Raw genomic sequence first — 20,738 nt, 5'->3', positions numbered from 1 at the left:
CTCGGGCTGCATGCCTTCTCCTTCGCAGGACAGTCAGTGCGGCACAGTGATAGACGTCAGCATCGACTGCGCCGTCAAGCTCATAGGCACCAACTGCATCATCTACCCTGTCAACAGCAGGGACCTCCAGCACATCTGGGTGAGCGGCCCCACTGCCCTCCCTTGCGAGTTCCCTTGCGGCACCCTGGCTCTGTCCTACCAGCCCAGGGTGTGGCACCGGCCCAGGTCAGGCGGCAGAGCACGGCAGTTGGCCCTTGTGGCTGCCTCGTGGCCTGGACACCCCTGCTTGTAAGTGAGCCGCTTCGGCATGGGGTTGGGATGCATCCTTACGTCTCCAATGCAGGTTGCTGGTGTGGTTTTCTTGGCCTGTTTCCTTTCTCCCCTAACATTTTTTTTATTTTTAAATAAATTTCTCTTTCTTAATTTATTTTGTTAAGTGATTTCAAACACCAAAAAGTGGTAGGTTCTGTATCTCCCTGCACATCAGCTTGTCAGCTGGTAGCACTTACTCCCTCTGCTCCATCATGTTCCCTCCCTTCCTTCATCTCCTCTTCTGAGTCTTTTTCTGAAACATTTGAGAGCAAGCACAGGTGCGATGCCCACGGACGCCAAATACGACAATACGTATTTCCCCCAACAGCAACACTCTCCCGTCTAACCGCCATTCAGCCCCCAGTTTAGGAGTCAGCATGGACGCCTTCCTGCCCCATTGCAGACCCCATTCCGTGGTCCTGGCCATGTCCTTTGCCCTCTCAGATCCAGGATTCTATTCAGGAACACACTTTGCATTTAGTTGCTGACTCCGATCCCTCCAGCCTGGCACAGTTCCCCAGTCTGGCTTTGTCTCTCATATCGTTCCACTGGGCGACCCTGAGTGGGGATGATCTGACGTTTCCTCAGGCCCTGCCGTCTTGCCAGGACCACCCCCAGAAACTTCCCTGCCCATCATGTTCAGAGCACCATGGGGACGTTCACTCTGATCCCTGGTCATATTGGTGGCGGCCAAGCCTCTCCACCACAGTCACCATTTACCCCTTTGCCAGTGATTGTATCTTATGGGAAGATATTCTGCGATTGTGTCAGGAACCGGTAACTTGTCAAACCCTAATCCACCACATTAGCCTCCAACAGTTCCCCCCTGACGTGACCAGCAGTCTGATGGCCACTAAACAATGATTTTTATGGCTCCCTTCTCGTTTTACTAGGTAGTATTTCACTGTATGGAAGAGCTTCACCTTCTGTCCCATTGATGTATTCATTTTGTAATTTAGTGTAGATTCAGTCCAGTTTTACTGAATTTTGATTGTAATCTTTCACTACCATTATTTATGTTGTTGCTTTAATTATCCCAAATTTGGCCAATAGGAGACCATTCAAGCTGCCATCTGTGTCCTTTTGACATGTCCCATCTTCTTTTTTTTTTGCACTTTCTGGCTTTCCATTTTGAATTTTTTCTTCTGTAGCCCTGAAATCAGCCATTTCTTCAAGGAGCTTTGGTTCCTTCAGAGGAGAATGGTATTTTAAAAACCAAAATTGAATGCATGCCAGGTATACTAATTACTGCAAGGCCCTTTTCAGAACAGGAATATGTGTGTATGTATTTACATGTCTACACATCTAAACTCATCAGTACCTATTCTACATATACATGAAAGTATATGAGTCCATCCTGGTACCTCCCTTTCCATTTTAACACCTCCAATTCTTTCTCTCCTTACCTCGTTTACATTAGTGAGTACTTACCCTACAGTGAGAAACTTGGCTCTTGATATCCTCATTATATTTATTTACTTAAATCACTTTACTTACTTGTCCAGGTAGCCAACCTCCATAGCCCACTCCCAGCCAAGAGTCCTGTGTCCTTGGGTGCCACCAGGCCACTGCATGACTCTCCCATCACCACCAGGCAGTTCCCTGCCACCTCCTCCTCCACACCGGGAGGAGGCCCTACAGTGCAGCTTAGATCCTGGGGGAGCCTGGGGCAGGGGTCATTTAGGGCCAGTGGCCGACCAGTCCCTGTAGTCAGCTATCTAGACCCTTCCTCTCTGTCTCAATGGAACAAAGAGGAATTGTTGCCCTGGACACCAGTGTCATCTGCCCTCCCCTTGGTTTGCAGCCATTCATGTATGGGGACTACATTGCTTATGACTGCTGGCTGGGGAAGGTCTATGACTTGAAGAACCAGATCATCCTGAAGCTGTCTAATGGGGCCAGGTAATCTCACCACACAGGAGCCATCTGCCCGGCAGGGCAGCTGCTGGAGCTGGGAAGGAGGGTATTTTCCTATGGGGCCTGTGGTGACAGGTATCCTCAAGGCCATGACAGGTGCTGCCGACATTTGGGACCTTGCATCTCAGTGCCTGGCCCTGGGCAGGTCTCCTTATCGTACTGGCCAAATTCTCTCATTTGGTTTCTGGTCTCTGGCTCTCTTTTGACTTGGAGAAAGAAGCATTATCATTTAGAATATCTGCTAAGGGCTGGTGCTTTATTTTAGAAATTATTGGTAGGGAGCACTCAGACATGGGGTTCAGGTCTGGTTTGTTTTAGAAGAGTTACTTATATCGTGCAGAGGCTGAGCTGTGGGCGAGGGACAAATTGGGCTGTTTAGGGCATGCCAACGGACTCACACCTCTGCATAACTCCTTTGATACCGATTAGCACCCACTGCATCCGGGCCACCACACCTCCCCTGAGGCTCAGTCATGGTGCCGAGGGTAGACCAAACCCTTGCTCACTGTTTCAGGTGCTCCATGAACACAGAAGATGGTGCCAAGCTCTATGATGTCTGCCCGCACGTCAGTGACTCGGTATGTCTGCTTCACACAGGCAAGCTCGGGGGTGGGGGTGCCGGTCTCGTGTTTTCAGCCCTCTGGGCTGCATGGGAAGGAGGGCGACTTAAAAAGAGCTTGTAGCTGGCCCACGCTAAGCTCTGTTTCTAGGCAGAGTGGTTTCCTAGAAAAGGGGTGGGTGTGTACCAAAAGTCTAATAGTTTGGGTGTGGGCAGAAAGTATTAGAACTTTGCTTTGCGTTTTGTTAACTTTCTTTCTCATCCTTTAAAAAAAATCTCCAGTTTTCTGTCTTAGAGTATATGCAGTATTTTACTGTAATCTCATGTTTTGGAACAGCAGTATATACATTAAGTATGTGGGGGGTGAACCCCACCCTTAGAGCGTCAATCCTCTAGTGTCACCCCTCGACCAGCAACATTGGCCTCAGAGCTTGTTAGAAACCGAGTGAATCAAATGTGCATCTCAGTAAGATGCCCAGGTGACTCACATGCACCTTAGGTTTGAGAGGTGCTGATCTGAAACCTCAAGTTTGTTTTTTAACGCATTGGAGGGGTGCAGGTGTGGGGCAAGCAGGGGGCAGGCAAGAAGTGGGGGGTGCAGAGAGCACCATCCCCTGAGGAGGCACTGCTCACGGGGACTTTTCCTTCCACTCCAAATCCTGCAGGGTCTCTTCTTTGATGATTCCTATGGATTCTACCCGGGCCAGGTGCTTATCGGCCCTGCCAAGATCTTCTCCAGCGTCCAGTGGCTGTCCGGGGTCAAGCCTGTGCTCAGCACCAAGAGCAAGTTCCGTGTGGTGGTGGAAGAGGTAGGGGCTGGGGGACAGTTTTGGGGTGGGGTGGAGTCCTTGACCTCCTCACTCTGGAGCTGAGCTTCTGACTCACGTCTTCCTTCTTGCTCTGAGGGCTAAGCCCTGCTCCTTGGCATCTGGGCCCTGGTGATCTGAAAGGGCTTTGAGGGTAAAGGGAACCTAAAGCTCTGGTCATGGGGTGACCAGTAGGGAGATGTCCCCCAGCCTGGCTGACCCAGGCTGAGCAAGGTGGGAGAGCGGCGAGTGGCAGGTCCACTGGGCCCCGACAGTGGTGATCCCAGGGTGTGGCTTTAGTTGTAGGTGGGGCCTGCTCTCGCAGTGTCATACTTGGGGCTACAGGAAGACCCACTTCCTGCTCTGGAGGTTAGGTGGGCTCTGGGCAGTTGCTTAAAGAGAGAACCGTTAAACCTTCTGACTGTGTCCCACCCACCGTCCCCAGGTGCAGGTTGTAGAGCTGAAAGTCACATGGATTACCAAGAGTTTCTGTCCAGGGGGCACGGACAGCGCAAGCCCCCCACCCTCCATCATCACCCAGGAAAACCTAGGCAGGTGAGTGGCTCCACTGTGCTGCCCACCCCAATGCTAAGGGCACACCCTGAGCAAGTCTCTGTGCTGAAGTCACAGGTGCATGGGGACCAAGAACACTGCTGGCCCAGCCCCCACTTCTCTCCCTCCCAGGGTGAAGCGTCTCGGATGCTTTGACCATGCTCAGCGGCAGCTTGGGGAGCGCTGTCTGTATGTCTTCCCAGCCAAGGTAGAGCCGGCCAGGATTGCCTGTGAATGTCCAGAAAAACACTGCGCCCAGGGGGAGGGCTCTATGGCCAAGAAGGTATGTCCTTGGGGGTGGGGTTGGTGGGCATTTGAGGAACTGGCCTTGAGCCATTTCCACAGCCAGGAAGGACAGTCTGTGCTTTAGGCCTTGGGGGGCAGCCTGATGACCCTTGCAGGCTACTTAGGTGTGTATAGCGGTCCCCACCCCTAGGGCATCCTCTAGAGCCCAGGTGTCCCACACCCAGAGTGGGGTGGGTCAGCCCCGCTGCTCCCCAGCTCGGGCCTCTGCTCTGCCCTGCAGGTGAAGCGCCTGTTGAAGAAGCAGGTTGTGAGGATCATGTCTTGCTCCCCGGACACCCAGTGCTCCAGGGACCATTCCACGGAGGACCCAGGCAAGAAAGGTGGGGCCAGAGCCAAGAGTGAAGCGGGGTCTGCCAGCCCTGAGGAGACCCCTGATGGGTCCTCCAGCCCGGTGGAGATGCAGGATGAGGGCACAGAGGAAGCCCAGGAGGTGGGTGAGCACCTGCCCCCTTTCCTGCTGAAGGAAGGCAGAGACGACAGACTGCACTCCGCAGAGCAGGATGCGGACGATGAGGCCGCCGATGACACGGATGACACCAGCTCAGTGACCTCCTCTGCCAGCTCTACCACTTCCTCCCAGAGCGGCAGCGGCATGAGTCGCAAAAAGAGTATCCCCTTATCTATCAAGAACTTGAAGCGAAAACACAAGCGGAAGAAGAATAAAATCACTCGTGACTTCAAGCCGGGGGACAGGTAAATCCAGAAAGGGCACCTCTCCCTCCTGGTGGAGTGTCCAGCCTGAGACCGACCCCTCTGTGCCTGTACACAGTGTGCAGGCCCTGTAAAGGCTCAGTTGTGCAACCAAGACGACATAGGTGCCCAGGGTTGGCCCAGGTGGAAAGGAGAGATCTGGGAGGGGGTGTAGGCAGGGATGGTGGTACTGGCCCCAAGTCTGGCCTCTGGGACCACCACACTGACCTGAGCCCCAAATGGGGTGAGGTCAGAGATCACAGCATGGGAGCTGTGGGTGAGCATCTACTGACCTGTTTGTCTTCTTGCCTGGGACCAAGAGTTGCAGGTTACCAAGCCCACAGAGGTGGCCAGGTAACCAGGGGCTGGGGTGTGGGGTGTAGGAAGAGCACCAGTCCTTTTCTCCTGGAAGTGTTTTGCATGGCCTGTCTCACTGGTCCTGCCCCGCAGGGTGGCAGTAGAGGTGGTGACCACGATGACCTCAGCAGATGTAATGTGGCAGGATGGTTCTGTGGAGTCCAACATCCGCTCCAACGACCTCTTCCCCGTGCACCACCTGGACAACAACGAGTTCTGCCCCGGAGACTTTGTGGTGGACAAGCGAGGTAATGCGGCCTGGGCAGGGCTTGGGAAGGATGGGTCAGAGGTCTCAGAGTCGGGGAAGAGACTACCCTAGGATGGTGACTCACTCTTCTGGGGACTTAGGGGCCTTCTCTGGCCTCCACTGACCTAGCCAGGGAACACTGGGGTCCTGTGTCCTGCTATGGCTGAGTTGTAGTGGGTGACAGGTGCACCACCAGGCTCCTTAGCTGGTTGTGCCCCCTCCTGTGGTTCCCCAGTCCAGAGCGGTGCAGACCCCGCTGTCTACGGTGTGGTGCAGTCTGGGGACCATGTGGGCCGCACCTGCATGGTGAAGTGGTTCAAGCTGCGGCCAAGTGGAGACGATGTGGAGGTGAGTGTGCGGGACCTGCTTTTAGGTGGGCTCTGGTGGGCTGGTGCAGGGTCTCTGGGCTCACCGCAACTCGTCCTGTGCCCCAGATGATTGGAGAAGAGGAAGACGTGAGTGTCTACGACATTGCTGACCACCCTGACTTCCGGTTCCGCACCACGGACATTGTCATCCGCATTGGCAATACTGAGGATAGCGCTCCTCACAAGGAGGACGAGGTGCGGCTGTGCTCCCACCGCAAGTGCACGCGCCCTGTGACGGCTTCCCCTCCTCCTTAGCAGCTGCAGTCCCTGGTGCTGCCACCAGGTGGCTCCAGAAGACAAGACCTGGGAGTCTGGGCAGCGCTTGTCCCCTGCCTTTCCCAGGCCAGCAGCTGTCGCAGCTCTGTACCCAACCTGTGCACCTGTGCAGGGACTAGCCTGCTTGCCAGGGTCAGGCTTCCATCATGAGCTGCTCCCTGAGCCCTACTGGTCCCTTTTATCAGGAAGCCCAGCTCCTCATCCTGAGTGCTGCAAGCAGGCAGCAGAGTGCTGCAGGGGCATGGGAGGGCCTGGGGACATGGCATCTGAGCTGGGCCTTGGGCCTTGGAGAATTGGGGGAATGTTGGGTGGGGTCAGGCAGATTCCAGGCAAAGGGAGAGAGCAGGAGCCCAAGTCCTGAGGAACCCCATCCCAAGAACGTTGAAGCCCACAGAGACCAGAATGCTGCAAGCAGGAGGGGACTGGGGGGCTGTGTCCTGGACTGCCAGGTGAAGGAGTAGGAGCTTGGCAGGCCCACGCTCAAGACTTAGAAGCCAGTCCCTTCTCTTCTCATGGCCTCGCTCTTGCCACGCCTGTTGGAGCTCCCTAGCAGAGGTGCTCTGTCCTCACCCCTCCCGGAGAGCTGCAGCCTTGACCCTATCCCATTTGCCCTGCAGCCATCAGTTGGCCAGGTGGCCCGTGTGGACGTCAGCAGCAAGGTGGAGGTGGTGTGGGCTGACAACTCAAAGACCATCATCTTGCCCCAGGTAAGACCCTGCCAAAACTCTGACCGCTTGGCTCACAGCTGTGGCAGCTGGGCTGGGAGCCATGGCCCATCCCTGGTGCCTGCTCAGGGAATGGGAAAGACAGGCTCTCGGATCTTCCTGGCAAGGGAGTCTTATTTTTAGGTATTAGGGTATCAGGGAAAGCTTGAGAAGAAGGGTGGTTTTACATGCAAAGCCCCACGGAAGGGAGTTAGGAGGACAGAGGAGCAGCCCACAGATGGCCCCCAGCTTGCCAGGTGTGTGTAGATTTTCATGAGCATCCGGTTTGCCTGGATTCCCATCTCACTATGCTAAGAAAATGCACGTTACTTTCTATAGGAGACAGAACCTCTCCTACCATCACATTTAGGGAAACTTTCACAGGTCAGGGAATGAAAGAAGAGTCCCTGCTAGTGGGTTCTGAGCAGCAAGGCTGTTCTTGGTACCGTTCTTTTGCCCCCTTGTTCAAGCTGATCCTTACACCCCAGCTTCCCTCTCCTAGCGTCTTCATGGAGTGGGGGAAAGTGTGGTTCACCCCCTCATCCCAGCAGCTGTTCCAGGTACACGGGAACGGGATGTGGCAAAGTAGCTTTCTCTCCCCTCCCCTCCCCCTTTTGTCGCATGTTGCCAGCCCCCAGTGCAGCCTTCTTTACAAAGGCCACTGACCTGAGTCCTCTAGGGGTAGAACTAGATTTGCCCCAAAGGGCAGATGCTGACCAGGACACACAAGAAGGCTGAAACTGGCTGTGGGCTGAGGCTTCTGGGCCTGCTGGCAGGTATGGGGCAGACAGAAATACCTCCAGAGACCTAAGAACTACCTAGGGCAGAGAGGCCCAATTGCAGAGCCCAGAGCAGTAAAGGAGCAAGATGGAGGGGCTGCTGAGGCCTCGGTGCACCCCTGCACCCTCTGCTCTGAGGGTCGGGGTTCCCCGGAGCCCAGCAGAGCTCCTCTGAATTACTGGCACCTGTCTGCCTGCAGCACTTATACAATATCGAATCTGAGATTGAGGAGTCAGACTATGACTCCGTGGAAGGCAGCACCAGTGGGGCGTCTTCGGATGAGTGGGAAGATGACAGTGACAGCTGGGAGACGGACAACGGGCTGGTGGAAGATGAGCACCCCAAGATAGAGGAGCCCCCCATCCCACCCACTGAGGAGCCAGTGGCCCCTGAGGAAGATAAGGGGGTGGTGATCAGTGAAGAGGCTGCCACGGCTGCTATTCAGGGGGCTGTGGCCATGGCTGCCCCTGTGGCTGGGCTGATGGAGAAGGCAGGCAAAGATGGGCCCCCAAAGAGCTTCCGGGAGTTAAAAGAGGCCATCAAGATCCTGGAGAGCCTCAAAAACATGACTGTGGAGCAACTTCTGACGGGCTCACCCACTTCTCCCACGGTGGAGCCAGAGAAGCCAACTCGGGAGAAGAAGTTTCTGGATGACATCAAGAAGCTGCAGGAAAATCTCAAGAAGACCCTGGACAATGTGGCCATCGCAGAGGAGGAAAAGATGGAGGCAATGATGGACACGGAGCACAAGGAGGACAAGCCAGAGGGGCCGTCACCTGTGAAGGCCGAATGGCCCAGTGAGACCCCCGTGCTCTGCCAGCAGTGTGGCGGCAAGCCTGGAGTCACTTTCACCAGTGCCAAGGGCGAGGTCTTCTCAGTCCTGGAGTTTGCACCCGGTGAGTTAGCCCTGTGTGTGTGAACAGACCTGGAGGCCAGGTGGCTCGGCCCCTCCCAGCCCCCCATGGCTGCCTCCCGGGGAGCGGGGGTGCAGGAGGGAAGCAAAATTATTTCCCTAGTGTGTACAGAGGCCCTGAGGCCAGGAGAGGTGGGTGGGAAGCCTGTGGGTTTATTCCTCCTCCTGGGGAGCACAGCCAGCAGCTGCTCCCTCCAGGCCAAGCCTCCCAAGGGTGGCAGCTGTGTTTCCAGCGGGAGCTCCCAGGGCCTCACCATCAGGGATTGAGTGACCATTTTATTTCCCTTTAGCAAATCACTCTTTTAAGAAAATTGAGTTCCAGCCTCCAGAAGCCAAGAAGTTCTTCAGCACAGTGCGAAAGGAGATGGCCCTGCTGGCTACCTCGCTGCCCGATGGTATCATGGTCAAGACATTTGAGGATAGAATGGCAAGTAGCCCGCGTGGGCCTGGTGTGGGCAAGTGCAGATGAGCTGGTGGGAGCCGCCGGCTTTGGGCTCCTGCACCTCCAGGACTGAGCAGCACCTGAGAGGCTGCCTGCCTCTTACAGGGCGGGAGACAGGCCCAAGCAGGTGAGGGGCACGAGCCCCATGCCTGCGTCAGGATAGATGACTCGTTCTTTCCTCCTTCCTTTTTATACAGTTATCACCTGAGTCTGCTCTTTATTTGTTTTTAATTAAAACATTATAGAAGAAGCTAAAGTTGCCTTTGACCAATCCTTGCCCTGTTCCCAGGGGTCATCTTGACTTTAGTTTGGTCACCTGTTTTTATATTTTTACATTCTCATGTATCCCCTTAAACACACCTTTTTTTCTATGATTTGTTTTACCTGAATGGCATGTCATTGTATACACATCATCTGTTTGCTTTTTTTCACTCAACAGGGTACAGGTTAGTTTGTTTTGATCTAGTTCACTCCTTTTTAGTTACAGAATAGTAGCCCCTCACCTGGCCACAGTGCACTGCTGGTCTGTGTCTCTCTCTGTGGCCCGGGCCCAGTGTTTGAGTCGTGCTGCCAGGGCAGTGTGAGCATGTCCTTGTTTATTCCAGGAATGGGCAAGCCCGTTCCACCTACCACCTTATTTATTCCACAAACCTTTACTCGGCCCCTACTGCATGCTGGGCACTGTGCGAGCCACTGAGACTGAGTCTGCCCACGGTCACGGCTTGGTCTGAGTCTGAGCCCTGAGAGGCCTCTCAGGTGCTCTTCAGATGGGTTCACCGCAGGCCCGGCACTACAGGGCCGGGCTGGGAACTGGCACAGGGTCAGAACCATTCAAGTTCTTAATAACAATGTCGTTTTTCTCAGTTTTCATAAAATATCTTTTGAAAATTTCAGCCTGCCTCATCTCTGCTGAGGGAAGAAGAGAATAGTATTTTTTTGTTTTCTGTTTTTTTCCAAATCTCACTCGCAGGGTCAGGGAAGTAGTGTGTTATTGGGGCCCACAGGGTGGCATCAATAAGAACGTACACAAGAGGGTTTGATCACTCAGGTCGGTGCTTTGCCCTCACCTCCAGCACATCGCTCACCCCAAGCCCATTGCCCTTCCAGTTGATGCCACCCCCACCTGGCGTGCACACACAGACCTCATATGTTTGTAGAGAGTCTAATTACTTAGTGACCTGAGTTGCTCTGGTTTCCCAACATTTTCCCCTGGAGTTCAAATCCCTGTGTTCCTCTGGTTCCCTAAAAGCAAGTGCAGCCTTGCCATCCTAGAATGTTCTTTTGCCTTCTAATTAGTTGTAACTGTTGCCTGTTTGTTGGGAATGGGAGTCTGGACAGGTGTTCTGAGGAATACAACTTAAAAGTAATGCTTTATGAGGAAAAAACCCAGTAGGATGAAAACCAGTTTGGAGGACTCCTTTTATACCAGGAGTTAAAGGTGCTAAGTAGGTCTGCACAGAAATACTTAGCATTAGCTTTTCCACTGCTGGCGGTGCCTGGAGGCCCATTATGCTCCTCCTCCCATTTGATCTGCATAGCTCCCTGGAAAAGAGCAAAAGCAGAGACCGTTTGTAGAAGCCCCCCACCAACCTCGGCCTCCCCTCCCTCTAGGACCTCTTCTCAGCCCTAATCAAGGGCCCCACTCGCACCCCCTATGAGGATGGCCTCTACCTATTTGACATCCAGCTCCCCAACATCTACCCGGCCGTGCCCCCCCACTTTTGCTACCTCTCTCAGTGCAGTGGGCGCCTGAACCCCAACCTGTATGACAACGGGAAGGTGTGTGTCAGCCTCCTGGGCACCTGGATTGGAAAGGTGAGTACGGTGCCAGCCTGTTGGAATGGGGAAGGAGCTAATCTGCCGCTGTCTGGACCGAGCTGATTGTGCTGTGTGTTCCAGGGGACAGAGAGGTGGACGAGCAAATCCAGCCTTCTCCAGGTGCTCATCTCCATCCAAGGTAGGTGGGCAGCGGGGTGAGGAGCAGCGGGAGGCTTGCTGATTCTAGCCGGCCTCTGGGGGTTGAGGGTAGGCCTGTCATGGGCTTCTCCCCATCAGGCCTAATCCTGGTGAACGAACCATACTACAACGAAGCCGGCTTTGACAGCGACCGGGGCCTGCAAGAGGGCTACGAGAACAGTCGCTGCTACAACGAGATGGCGCTGATCCGTGTGGTGCAGTCCATGGCCCAGTTGCTGCGGCGGCCCCCTGAGGTTTTTGAACAGGAGATCCGGCAGCACTTCAGTACTGGTGGCTGGCGGCTGGTGAAGCGCATCGAGTCCTGGCTAGAAACCCATGCCCTGCTGGAGAGGGCCCAGGTGCTGCCCAACGGGGTCCCCAAGGACAGCAGCTCTCCAGAGCCACCTGCCATGGCCGAGCTCTCAGACTGCAACCGAGAAGAACCTGAGGATGGAGGGCTCGGCCCTGGGGAGGCCTCCCAGGGCTCAGACTCAGAGGGTGGCACCCAGGGCCTGGCCTCAGCTAGCAGGGACCACACAGACCAGACTTCGGAGGCAGCACCTGATGCCTCGGTGCCACCCAGTGTCAAACCAAAGAAGCGGAGAAAGAGCTACCGGAGCTTCTTACCTGAGAAGAGTGGCTACCCCGACATTGGCTTCCCCCTCTTCCCACTTTCTAAGGGTTTCATCAAGAGCATCCGGGGTGTCCTCATGCAGTTCCGGGCCACTCTGATAGAGGCGGGCATGCCTGAGAGCACAGAGGGCAAGTAGCCGCCAGCCCCAGGAAGGAGCGTCGCAGTGGGGAGAGGCCAGCTGCTGCCTGCTACTCCCTCCCTCGGAATCTCCCCTCTTCCCATTTTCTCCTCTGTCCCCAGGGCAAACCGCCACCCCACCCCCACCCCCAACCTCTTTTTCCCAAGATGAGTTTGATGCTAAAGCGCAAGAAGTTTCTTGAGATGCTGCCGTTTCTATTTTGAAGCAATCTGTGGCAGGCGGGCCCCTATAGCAAAGAAAACCTGAATCCTCTTGCTGATTCTCCACTTGTTACCCCAGGCCGAATGACCTGGCACTTTCTTCCCTGTGTCTCCATCTCAGGTCACACATGGGGTTTCCCAAGGCCTAACACAGGGGCTCTCCAGGCCCAGGGCTGTGCTGGCCAGCCGCCAAGTGGGTGCACCTTGCATGAAGTGTGGGTTGCTCCAGCAGTTCCCCTGGTCCCTCTCAAGCCCCTCAGTTCCACCGCAGCCTCCCTGTGTCCTAGGCCCTCCCGCTGCCGCCACCAGGTCCTACAGCCCCAGCATCCGCATTCGCCCTTGGGAGTTAAAGCTGCCCTCACCGCTCCTGGCTGTACTCTGGCCGTTTACCACAGGATAGCCCTCAGTCCTGTTGAAACTTGCTCTCTAAGAGAGGTTGGGACCAGGCTGGGCTCGGGGTGCCACCAGGAGAGGTGGTGGCCCTCACATACCAACCTGGAATGAGGCCCAGGGAGCTGCCAGGAAAGGAGCAGCCACAGGTACCTTGCTCTTCCTGTCCCGGGTGGTGGGGGTCGGCAGTTCTGGCATTGAGGCCTTGCCTGCTTGGACCGAAGCCCATGCCTGCTCCCCACTCAGCCCCACCCAGGGCCTCAGGAGGCCGCAGCAGTGGCACAAACAAGGCCAGGCAAGTTCTGAGGCGTCTCCTGTAGGTATTGCCCCTAAAGTGCTACCGCTGGGCCATGGCTGTAGCTCACTGAACTCGGAGGAGCCAGCCCTCCAGTGAGAACAGGGCCTCCTGTCAGTCCTTCGCTTACAGACTGCAGGCTCAATCTGGGGGGAGCATGGGGGGAGAGGTGGCTGGCTGGGGTCCTCCCTCACAGGGACAGGCCCAGAGGTTTACAAAAGTTTTTCTAAGTTTTTGATAATGTGAAGTTCCAGGTTAAGAGGATGCTGTTGAGCACATTGCAGCTATGTAATTTTTGGTGTATGTATGTAATATTTAAAGTTGAAAGAAAATAATCTCAAGAGCAAAGATATAAACTCTTATTAGAAAAAAGACAAAAAAAGAAGCCAAAGCATGATGCGTCTTGTCCGCCTTAAGCTGGCTCCACACCTGTGCTGCACCGTGAAGCCCAGGGGACAGCAGCCGCGGGGAACGACAGGGCCGGACCTCAGCCGCAGCACTGGGAGCCCAGAGTGGTATCTTGTTTGAGAAACAAACATCTAGCACCTAGAGCGCCTGACGGGGCTGTGCTTCCCAGTGTGTTGTTCAGGTGGAGATGTGAATGCCTACTGCTTACGATATCTGTATAAAGTGCTGTGTGATTAAACTTTTTTTTTTACTTGCATTTTTTGTTTGTTTGGCTCATTACAATGTACAAAAAAGACAAGGTGGCACCATTAAACCTGCCTCTGCCATTCATTTGGGCTCCGTTGCCTTTCTTTCCTACTGGGGCACCTCACACACGCCCCTCCCAGGGGAAGGAAGGACCTGGTGCCAGAGAAGGCTCATGGTGTTGACTTCCCTTCCCTGCCCGCTGCCGTGCCTTCTGCCCTTCAGTCACCGGACTCATGGGGGCTGGGGATCAGGATCTAGAAGCTCAGCGAGTCAAGTGCTCTTGCCTTCGGGCAGGGCTGTTTGGCTCCGCAAGAGGCAGTTTTTAAGCACTCTGCTAGCAGCAGCTGAGGTCCCCGAGACCTGGTATTGACCAGTTCTGCCAGTTCTGCCTCAGATGCCAGGAGAGCTGACACTGCAGCACCTGGCCTGGGCTTTAAGCCAAAATGGTTACCCAGTGTGGGAGACTGGCACAGTCCTGCCTGCTGCTTCCTAATTTTAGCTCCTGCCCAAAACCCCTTCAATGACGACGGTGGTGTAGGGCAGAAGCAGCTGGAGAGCCCTGATCCCTCACTGGAGGGATAACAGACTACTTTTAACAAGGGAACAGCTGCCCCCCATTTTGATTTCCATTGCTCCTTGCCAGCTTCCCCAGTACCCCTAACTTAGACATTTTCTCTTCTCGCTGGCTGTGTGGGTAAGACACCAGCTCCAAGCTTGGCTTCCCATGTTGGGTGAGACAGTTGGCTGAGCTCCCTAGCTTCTTCCAGACCAGAGGTGGTATAACCACAGGGACAGAGCCTCCCAACCTGCAAAAGCAGCTTGGATCAGCTCTCCTGTGCCCACCACCAAAGTGACTGTTCCCAGGGGCCAGAATTGCCCAATGCAGGAAGCACAGTTGGCCATCACTGTTAAATTCTAGAGCCTTTATGGGAGCAAGACCCCACTCCACAACCCCTATGATATGACTGGTAGGCAGGGAATATCACTTTATTTGGATTTAATTCATGGGGTAGGGCTCCCAGAACAAAAGGGTAGTTTCTGCAGGCAGCTGGGCCCCTGGCCCAGGGCTTTGTCCTGGCCTTTGGTGGAGAGAGCTTGTCCTTCCAAAGCACACCCTCCACCTTCCTGCTGGAGTCCTCCTCCAGCCCCCCAGTGTGAGCTGAGGAGGGTCCTCCAATCCTGGAGGAAAGAGGGAGGGTCCTGAGCTCAGAGTAGACCAAATACACAGACTAAGGCACAGTAAGGCCCACATAGGTCAGAAGGGCTCTTCGGGAAGTGGCGTCTGCTGAGGCTTCCAGCCAGGTGGAGTCTGTGGCTCCTGAGAAGGTGGGGACTCCACACAGCCACTGGCCATCCAGATGTAGTTTGGGTGCACCTGGCCCTGCACAGCCTCAGTGACCATCAACTCCCCGTCCACAGCAAACACGCCATTCCCATCCTTGGGCTGCAGGCGGAAGGCAGCCACAGGCTCATACACCAAGTAGGGACAGTTACACTCCATGTGCCTCCCCTTCTCCATGGCCAGGAAGAGGCGCAGCAGCATGGCCCGGGACACACCTGCCCGCACGTAGAACAGATGCATCGTGCCAGCAGCACAGCGGCCCATGGGCGCAGCAAACATCTCACTAGCCAGGTGTGAGTGCAGCAGAGCCAGCACCAGCACAAAGTTCTGCTCAGACACCATGGTCCAGTGAGAGGGCACTGGCTCCTCCAGGGGCACGAGGTAGGTGTCCACAGGGCCTTGCTGGTCCAGAGCAGGTGAGCTGGGCATCTTGGAGACCACCCTTTCTATGGGGAGGTAGGCTAGTTGGCCCTGATAGATGCGCAGGGCTGCCAGGCGTAGGAGGGTACCCACAGTAAAGCGCATCTCCCCCAGGCGCCGAAACTTCTCGCTGTCCAGATCTACATCAGCAATGAAGCCCCATGCCAGGCTGAGCATGGAGAAGAGGCGCTGCCCCGAGGCCATCTGCAATGACAGCAAGTTCACAGGCGCCAGCGACCGGCGGCACAAGAGCAGTGTGCAGTTGGTCAAGAGGTCTTTATCAGTCACCTGCTCATAGCTGCAAGGGAAAAGTTTCAATGGGCAGGGCACCCTCCCCTTCCTCCTCCTGGGGAGCTGGGGAGGCAGAGTGACACTGGGTTCCTGGGGTAGTTGGCAGGAATGACAGATGGAGCAGGTGGCGGCAGGCAGCTATAATCACCAAGACTGCCCCGAAACTGAGGTTGGAGGCCCCAGAGAAGAGGGAGTGGAAGTCACCCAAACATATGGGGATTTAAAAAGAGAATCTGGCACAAGAGTGGCACTGAACCGAAGGCCGGGGGTGGTGGTGGTGGTGGTCGGGGGTGGGGTGCCTCCCAGGCTGAGGCCTTGGTGCTCTCACCCGGCATAATGATTCAGAGAAGCTGCCAACGCATTGCCAGAGCCAGCTGGGAGGCTACACAGGGGCTTCCTGATGGCAGTCTCCCAGTCAGGCCGCTCCATTAACCCGTTCACCACCTGTTGGAGCACCATGGCCTCAGCCTGGGAGGCACCCCACCCCCGACCACCACCACCACCACCCCCGGCCTTCGGTTCAGGCCTCACCTCGTACATCAGCCCGTCTCCGGACATGACCACCAGTGCGTCCCAGCGACTCAGTTCCTCCGCCCGAACCAGCTCCCGGGCATGGTTTTGCCGCTCTGCAGAAAGGTGGCTGTAAGAGCTCAGGGTCCCTGGCCAGGAGAGTTACTGGCACCGAGAGGGAGGCACTCACCAGTGAGCGTCAGTTTGAAGGAGACTTCGGCCTGGGCCAGCAGGGGCTGCACATGGCTCCAGAAGAGCTGCAGGGCTTTGCCCTTGCCCCCGCGCGGGTTCAAAAGCACCAGCACGCGGCAGGGCCGTGGGAGCCTGTTCGGGGGTCCGCCCGCTGTTAAAACAAACCCGAAAAGGCCGCGTCCCCAACCGGCCACTAGGGGGCTGAGAATCACAATAGGGGCACTGGGGTGGATACGTGGTGCCTGAATCTCCGGGGAATTGATCCAGTAGATCCTGGCCAGAAGTAGTGGCCTCCAGAGGGGAGCTCAGAGGGGAGCTCCAGTGGGGTACACCAAGCCCTCGACACCCGGGTTCTTGGCTCGGGGCGGGCCAGCTTCTGGACTAGGGGAAAGTTTCTCTTAAGTGTCTACAACTCTTTCGCCCTGCGGACCCTGGCCATCCTTCCTGGCCAGGGAAAGAAAATTCCCCATATAGCCTTCCCCGCCGTGTCCCCACAAACCTGGATCCATAACCTCGACCTGAGGCACCCGCTGCCCGGGGGTCCCCAGCGATGTCGGGGCGCTGCCCGCTGCGGTGGCTCCTGCCTTTAGCTCCTTATCGGTGCTGCGCAGGCGGGAGTCCCGGTGCCGGCTGTGGGGCTCGGCCTCCCCGCCCGGAGCCGGGGCTGTCGAGGCAGCAGCGTCATTCCCCGCGGCTGCCCCATCTTGGGGAAAGGAGACAGCGCTGGCGGCGTCCGACGAAGCTCCCTGAGGCGGGGGGCACCCAGCTAGATCCTTGGGCCACGCGCGGGAAGCCGCGCGCTTGGGCATCGCCTAGTTTTTCGGGATACAGAGAGTCAAGGTCCGGGGGCCACCAAGGGCGCTCCCGTCCAAGAACCGAGTGCCCCTCCCGCCAGGGGCCAGAAGTTTCTTCCTGGGGCCTTTCCTCTCTGCGGCCCCGGTTCCAGCCCGAAGATGAGTCAGAGCCCCGTGGCTGTCTCCGGCGGACCAGCTCCTCACCCACAGGGGGCTGCCTGGGGCAGGGGAGTCCAGTTGTCTGAAAACTCTAGAACTTGAGCGGACTTCTCAGGACACGAAGTTTGGAGCGAGCGGTCGCCGCCTGGGGTCAGCCGGTCGCCGGGTCCGCCCCTCGGAGCTCCCGAGCGGCCGTTGGGCGCGGAGGCCGCGTGGTGCGGGGCCAGTTTCCCGGGCCGCCCGGGAGCCACAAGCGGAGAGCGGGGAAGGCGGGAGACCCTACCCGGTCGGCCCGGTTTGCTGGGAGGCGCCACCTCCGTTCCCTGCAGAGGGAGCCCGAGCCCGAGCGACAGCGGGCGCGCTGGGCGAACGCGGACCGCGTGGCCTCGCGGCCTCCGGCCTCAAACTTTTCGCTCAACCTCGCTGCCAGGGTGCCTCTGCGCGCGGCCTGGCCACACCCCGCGCTCCCCGCGCTCGCTGGAGTGGAAGCGGCGCCCGGAGCGGCCCCCGCTCGCCTGCCCCCGGCCTCATCTCGCCGCCTCTCGCACGGTCAGTGCCCACGGCGCGGCCACTGCCCCCGCCGCTCGGAGTAGGCGACTGGCAATAAGGCGGCACCGCGGCCGGTCGGAAAGAGAGGTAGAGGCGCTGGCCGGGTGCTGAGCACCAAGCCCGGCCAAGAGCTGCGCTCCGTAAGCTCAGCGTCTCCCGCGCACGCCCAGAGCGAACTCGCCTCTGCGCCCACAATCGCAGCGCCCCGGGGGCGGCGCGGAGCCCGCGCGGTTCAGCGCAAAGGGCAGACGCGCAGGTGCCCGAGGACACTGCGATCTTCCGCCCCGGGGTCTTCCCGCCGGAGCGCCCGGGCCGCCCGCGGCGGGCATCAGGGCCCTCTTCGCGGGCGCCGCCCCAGTTCCCCGGAATGAGATGCACAGGGCGCCCTGCTCCGTGCCGGGGCGTCTCTCCTTTCGCCCTGTTCTTCCCGGAGGATTAGTTTTAGCTTCCCGGAGCCGCAGCTCCGCCGCGCAGCCACCCAGGCCGAGGCTGCCGGACGCGCTGTCGCGGGGAGGGCGGGCGACCGGCCCGAGGGGCTGAGGTCCGGAGGAGGGGGCCTGTCCAAGAACCTCAAAAGTTGGGTCCTGTCCCTAGAGGACACCATCGAGGCTCACCTGGGCAAGAGAAGCTGTCCCGCAGCCGGCGATCCAGGCCGACGCCCCTCACTCACCGGAGAGAAGCCGAGAGAGAAAAACCGGACTAGTGGTTCCCATCGCGGCTATAGCATCGGGACGTGTCCCTCGCGCCCCTTCTCCCGGGCTCGGCGGGAAGATGCAAACGCGTCCCGGAGTTTTCACTTCAACGGAGGCCAACAGGGACGCGTGTGTCAATGTGTGCGTGATATACATGTCACGGGCAAGTGTCTGACCTGACCGTGTCCGCGACCAACTCGAGTTAAGTCCCTGGGGGGTTGTTTGCCGAAACCCAGAGGAGGAAGGTGCCAAAGCTGACCTGATGACCTGGCCAGGTAGGGCCAAAGTTGGAAGAAACTAAACCCCTGAGATGGCCCAGGCCCAGGTCGCAGAGAGCTCCGGCGCCCCACCTACAGCCGTACGACCCCACACACCTGTCTTCTTACCGCCCCCTAAAAGTCAGGAAGAGGCAGGTCCGGGTGGCGCCCGTAACACAGGCGCGCCTTCGCGCTATCTTCTCTTCCGGAGGACCCAGGCGGCTCGACCTTGTTCCCCAATACCCGAGGGTCCCGGGTCCGGGGAGGCGCCCGCAGGGACGCGCGGGGCCGCGGGCCGGCTCGGCCGCGTGGAAGTGCAGTGCGCCTGCGCCCTGCGCGGCCCCGGGCAGCCCCGGCTGTGCTGAGCGTCCCGAACGCGTTCCGGGAAGGTGACTCAGCGACGCGCGCCAAGAAGCTAGGAATGAGGAGAGGGAGCTGGGGCGTCTGCGGTGCGCATCCGCGGAGGTCGGGTCTTGAAACCCCGGGACCCCACCCCCACCCCCACCCCCAGGAATACGGCGTGGCGAGGGGAGGGCGGTGCTGCAGCCGCAGTGCCGCTGTCACGCGGTTGGGACGCGGGCGGCGGCGGGAGGAGGGGGCCTAGTGCGGGTGCCTGGGGCCAGACCGCCCTCCTCTCCGGCGAACCTGGGTATTGGCGCCTCGAGACGCGGGAAGCGGGCGGTGCTCCCGGAGATCGCAGCCTCGAAGGGGGTGGCTGCGGAGGCGCTCGGGACGGCACTTACACCAGACCTGAAAAGCCGCCCTAAACTTTGGAGTCTGGTGGGAAACAGGCTTACGAGGAAGGGAAGACCTGGCTGTGGCGGGGTCCGTGGTGAGAAAGCCCGCCAGGCCGGAGCCCCGGAGTCGCGGGGCCGGGCGGGGGCGCGGTGGATTAGCAAGCCAGCGGGCAAGGGGAGGCGGGGCAGGCTGGTGGGGTCGTTATCCGGCCTCGGGGCCCTGCTCCCCTGCGAGCGCGGTGGGAGAGAGGAGAAGGGCAAAGCCCTCTGGCCCCCGTTCCAGTCCGCACAATGGCTGCTCTGTCCTCCCTGCCGCCTCCCCCAGGTCCCCCTCACCTACTCGGGCTCCCGCTCTGCGCCTCATTCTCGCCATTCACCTCCCCGTTACCAGGCTGCCTCTCTCCAGGCCCACACCGCCCTCCAACCCCTGTCAAAGGAGCTGTTACTCGCCTCCATAAACTCACCCATCAGCATCCCTAGCCCAAGACGTATCACTGGGCAAGAGCAAGATGCTTTCCCCCCTTTGACAGCGAGGGAACCAAACCCTGAGAGGTGAAGAGTGTCGCCCCAGCTGCCAGAGCAGCTCCCAGCGGAGCTGAGAAGTGGACCAGGAGCCTGAACCCCCAGCCTGGAAGGCGAGCCTCCCCAGGCTTCTGGCTGATACTTGAGTGTTTGTTGGCCTGGCAGGGTGCTGGCCACAGAGCTGCCCCAGTAACCCAGGTGCTTAGAGTCTCCTGGACAAAGAGGAAGCATCTTGAAGCCTCTCCAGGCTTCCTCCCCTGGGTCCTGATTAAGCAACAGAACTGTACCCAGCAGGGCCCACCATGGGCTTGGCATCAGGCTTCATCTGACCTGATCGCCAACCCAGAGCTCTGCTGAGAGGTAATACCTGTCTCACAGGTGAACAGACTGCCTTTCCATCTCCCCCAGCTACCCCCCCTTCCTCCTCGTGGGCAGCATCCCTGGGAAAACATACCCGAGAACCCTTTTTTTTCCTCAGAGTAAGAAAGCAGGCATTCACCAGACCAGGCCCCACGTGTCTGGAAACTTGGAGCCAAGGCCACCTGATGGCAGTGACTGCTTTCATTGGGAGCGGATTCCTGCCATCTCACCCTGCCCTAAACACCACCCCCTCTGGGAGGGTTGAGGGCCAAGTTGAATCTCAGGGCCTCAAAGCCTCCGTTGACCTCAAATCCCTTCTGCCTGGGAGCCTTGCAAGGGCAGGGAAAGGGGTGTCCAGCTCTGCAAACTCTTTCGTTCTAGGACAGCGGCAGGTGTAGCTTTCTGTTCTGAGAGTT

The 20,738-nt window shown here is 57.8% G+C and overlaps 2 protein-coding genes across 13 annotated transcripts in view; one reads left to right on the top strand and one right to left on the bottom strand.

Annotated features, from left to right (window-relative positions):
* The window catches only part of UBE2O (ubiquitin conjugating enzyme E2 O), a 57,198-nt gene extending 43,617 nt beyond the window's left edge, over nucleotides 1–13,581 (top strand). For 3 of the 5 annotated variants that reach the window (XM_036996888.2, XM_036996889.2, XM_073235970.1), the window contains 16 exons: nucleotides 29–139; nucleotides 2,117–2,214; nucleotides 2,744–2,807; nucleotides 3,454–3,597; nucleotides 4,040–4,149; nucleotides 4,279–4,429; nucleotides 4,673–5,145; nucleotides 5,593–5,747; nucleotides 5,982–6,094; nucleotides 6,181–6,309; nucleotides 7,008–7,097; nucleotides 8,074–8,770; nucleotides 9,078–9,214; nucleotides 10,841–11,044; nucleotides 11,129–11,186; nucleotides 11,285–13,581. In XM_036996888.2, coding sequence (XP_036852783.2) covers nucleotides 29–139; nucleotides 2,117–2,214; nucleotides 2,744–2,807; nucleotides 3,454–3,597; nucleotides 4,040–4,149; nucleotides 4,279–4,429; nucleotides 4,673–5,145; nucleotides 5,593–5,747; nucleotides 5,982–6,094; nucleotides 6,181–6,309; nucleotides 7,008–7,097; nucleotides 8,074–8,770; nucleotides 9,078–9,214; nucleotides 10,841–11,044; nucleotides 11,129–11,186; nucleotides 11,285–11,955 — 3,405 coding nt within the window. In that variant the 3' untranslated portion in view covers nucleotides 11,956–13,581. The remainder of the gene's footprint in view (nucleotides 1–28; nucleotides 140–2,116; nucleotides 2,215–2,743; nucleotides 2,808–3,453; nucleotides 3,598–4,039; nucleotides 4,150–4,278; nucleotides 4,430–4,672; nucleotides 5,146–5,592; nucleotides 5,748–5,981; nucleotides 6,095–6,180; nucleotides 6,310–7,007; nucleotides 7,098–8,073; nucleotides 8,771–9,077; nucleotides 9,215–10,840; nucleotides 11,045–11,128; nucleotides 11,187–11,284) is intronic. The other 2 variants (XM_017662816.3, XM_017662817.3) reach the window with 2 other exon arrangements.
* An 887-nt stretch (nucleotides 13,582–14,468) lies between these two features.
* Nucleotides 14,469–19,092, bottom strand: SPHK1 (sphingosine kinase 1). Of its 8 annotated transcripts, none has more exons than XM_017662825.3 (7): nucleotides 18,821–19,092; nucleotides 18,369–18,550; nucleotides 16,752–17,064; nucleotides 16,251–16,403; nucleotides 16,082–16,176; nucleotides 15,879–15,994; nucleotides 14,469–15,557 (listed from the first exon to the last, which is right to left on the bottom strand). In XM_017662825.3, exons 3-7 carry the CDS (start codon nucleotides 17,059–17,061, stop codon nucleotides 14,753–14,755), a joined length of 1,479 nt encoding a protein of 492 aa, XP_017518314.3. In that variant the 5' UTR covers nucleotides 17,062–17,064; nucleotides 18,369–18,550; nucleotides 18,821–19,092; the 3' UTR covers nucleotides 14,469–14,752. The 8 variants fall into 8 exon arrangements, with proteins under 8 accessions (XP_017518314.3, XP_073092072.1, XP_017518312.3 ...); XM_073235971.1 differs by having other exon boundaries at nucleotides 18,833–19,092; XM_017662823.3 differs by having other exon boundaries at nucleotides 18,369–19,092.
* Nucleotides 19,093–20,738: the final 1,646 nt, after the last annotated feature.

This window comes from Manis javanica, chromosome 4, assembly GCF_040802235.1.
Source record: "Manis javanica isolate MJ-LG chromosome 4, MJ_LKY, whole genome shotgun sequence".
NCBI classification, from domain to species: Eukaryota; Metazoa; Chordata; class Mammalia; order Pholidota; family Manidae; genus Manis; species Manis javanica.
Note: the sequence above shows the minus strand (reverse complement) of the source record. Positions and strands in the feature narration are given on the sequence as shown.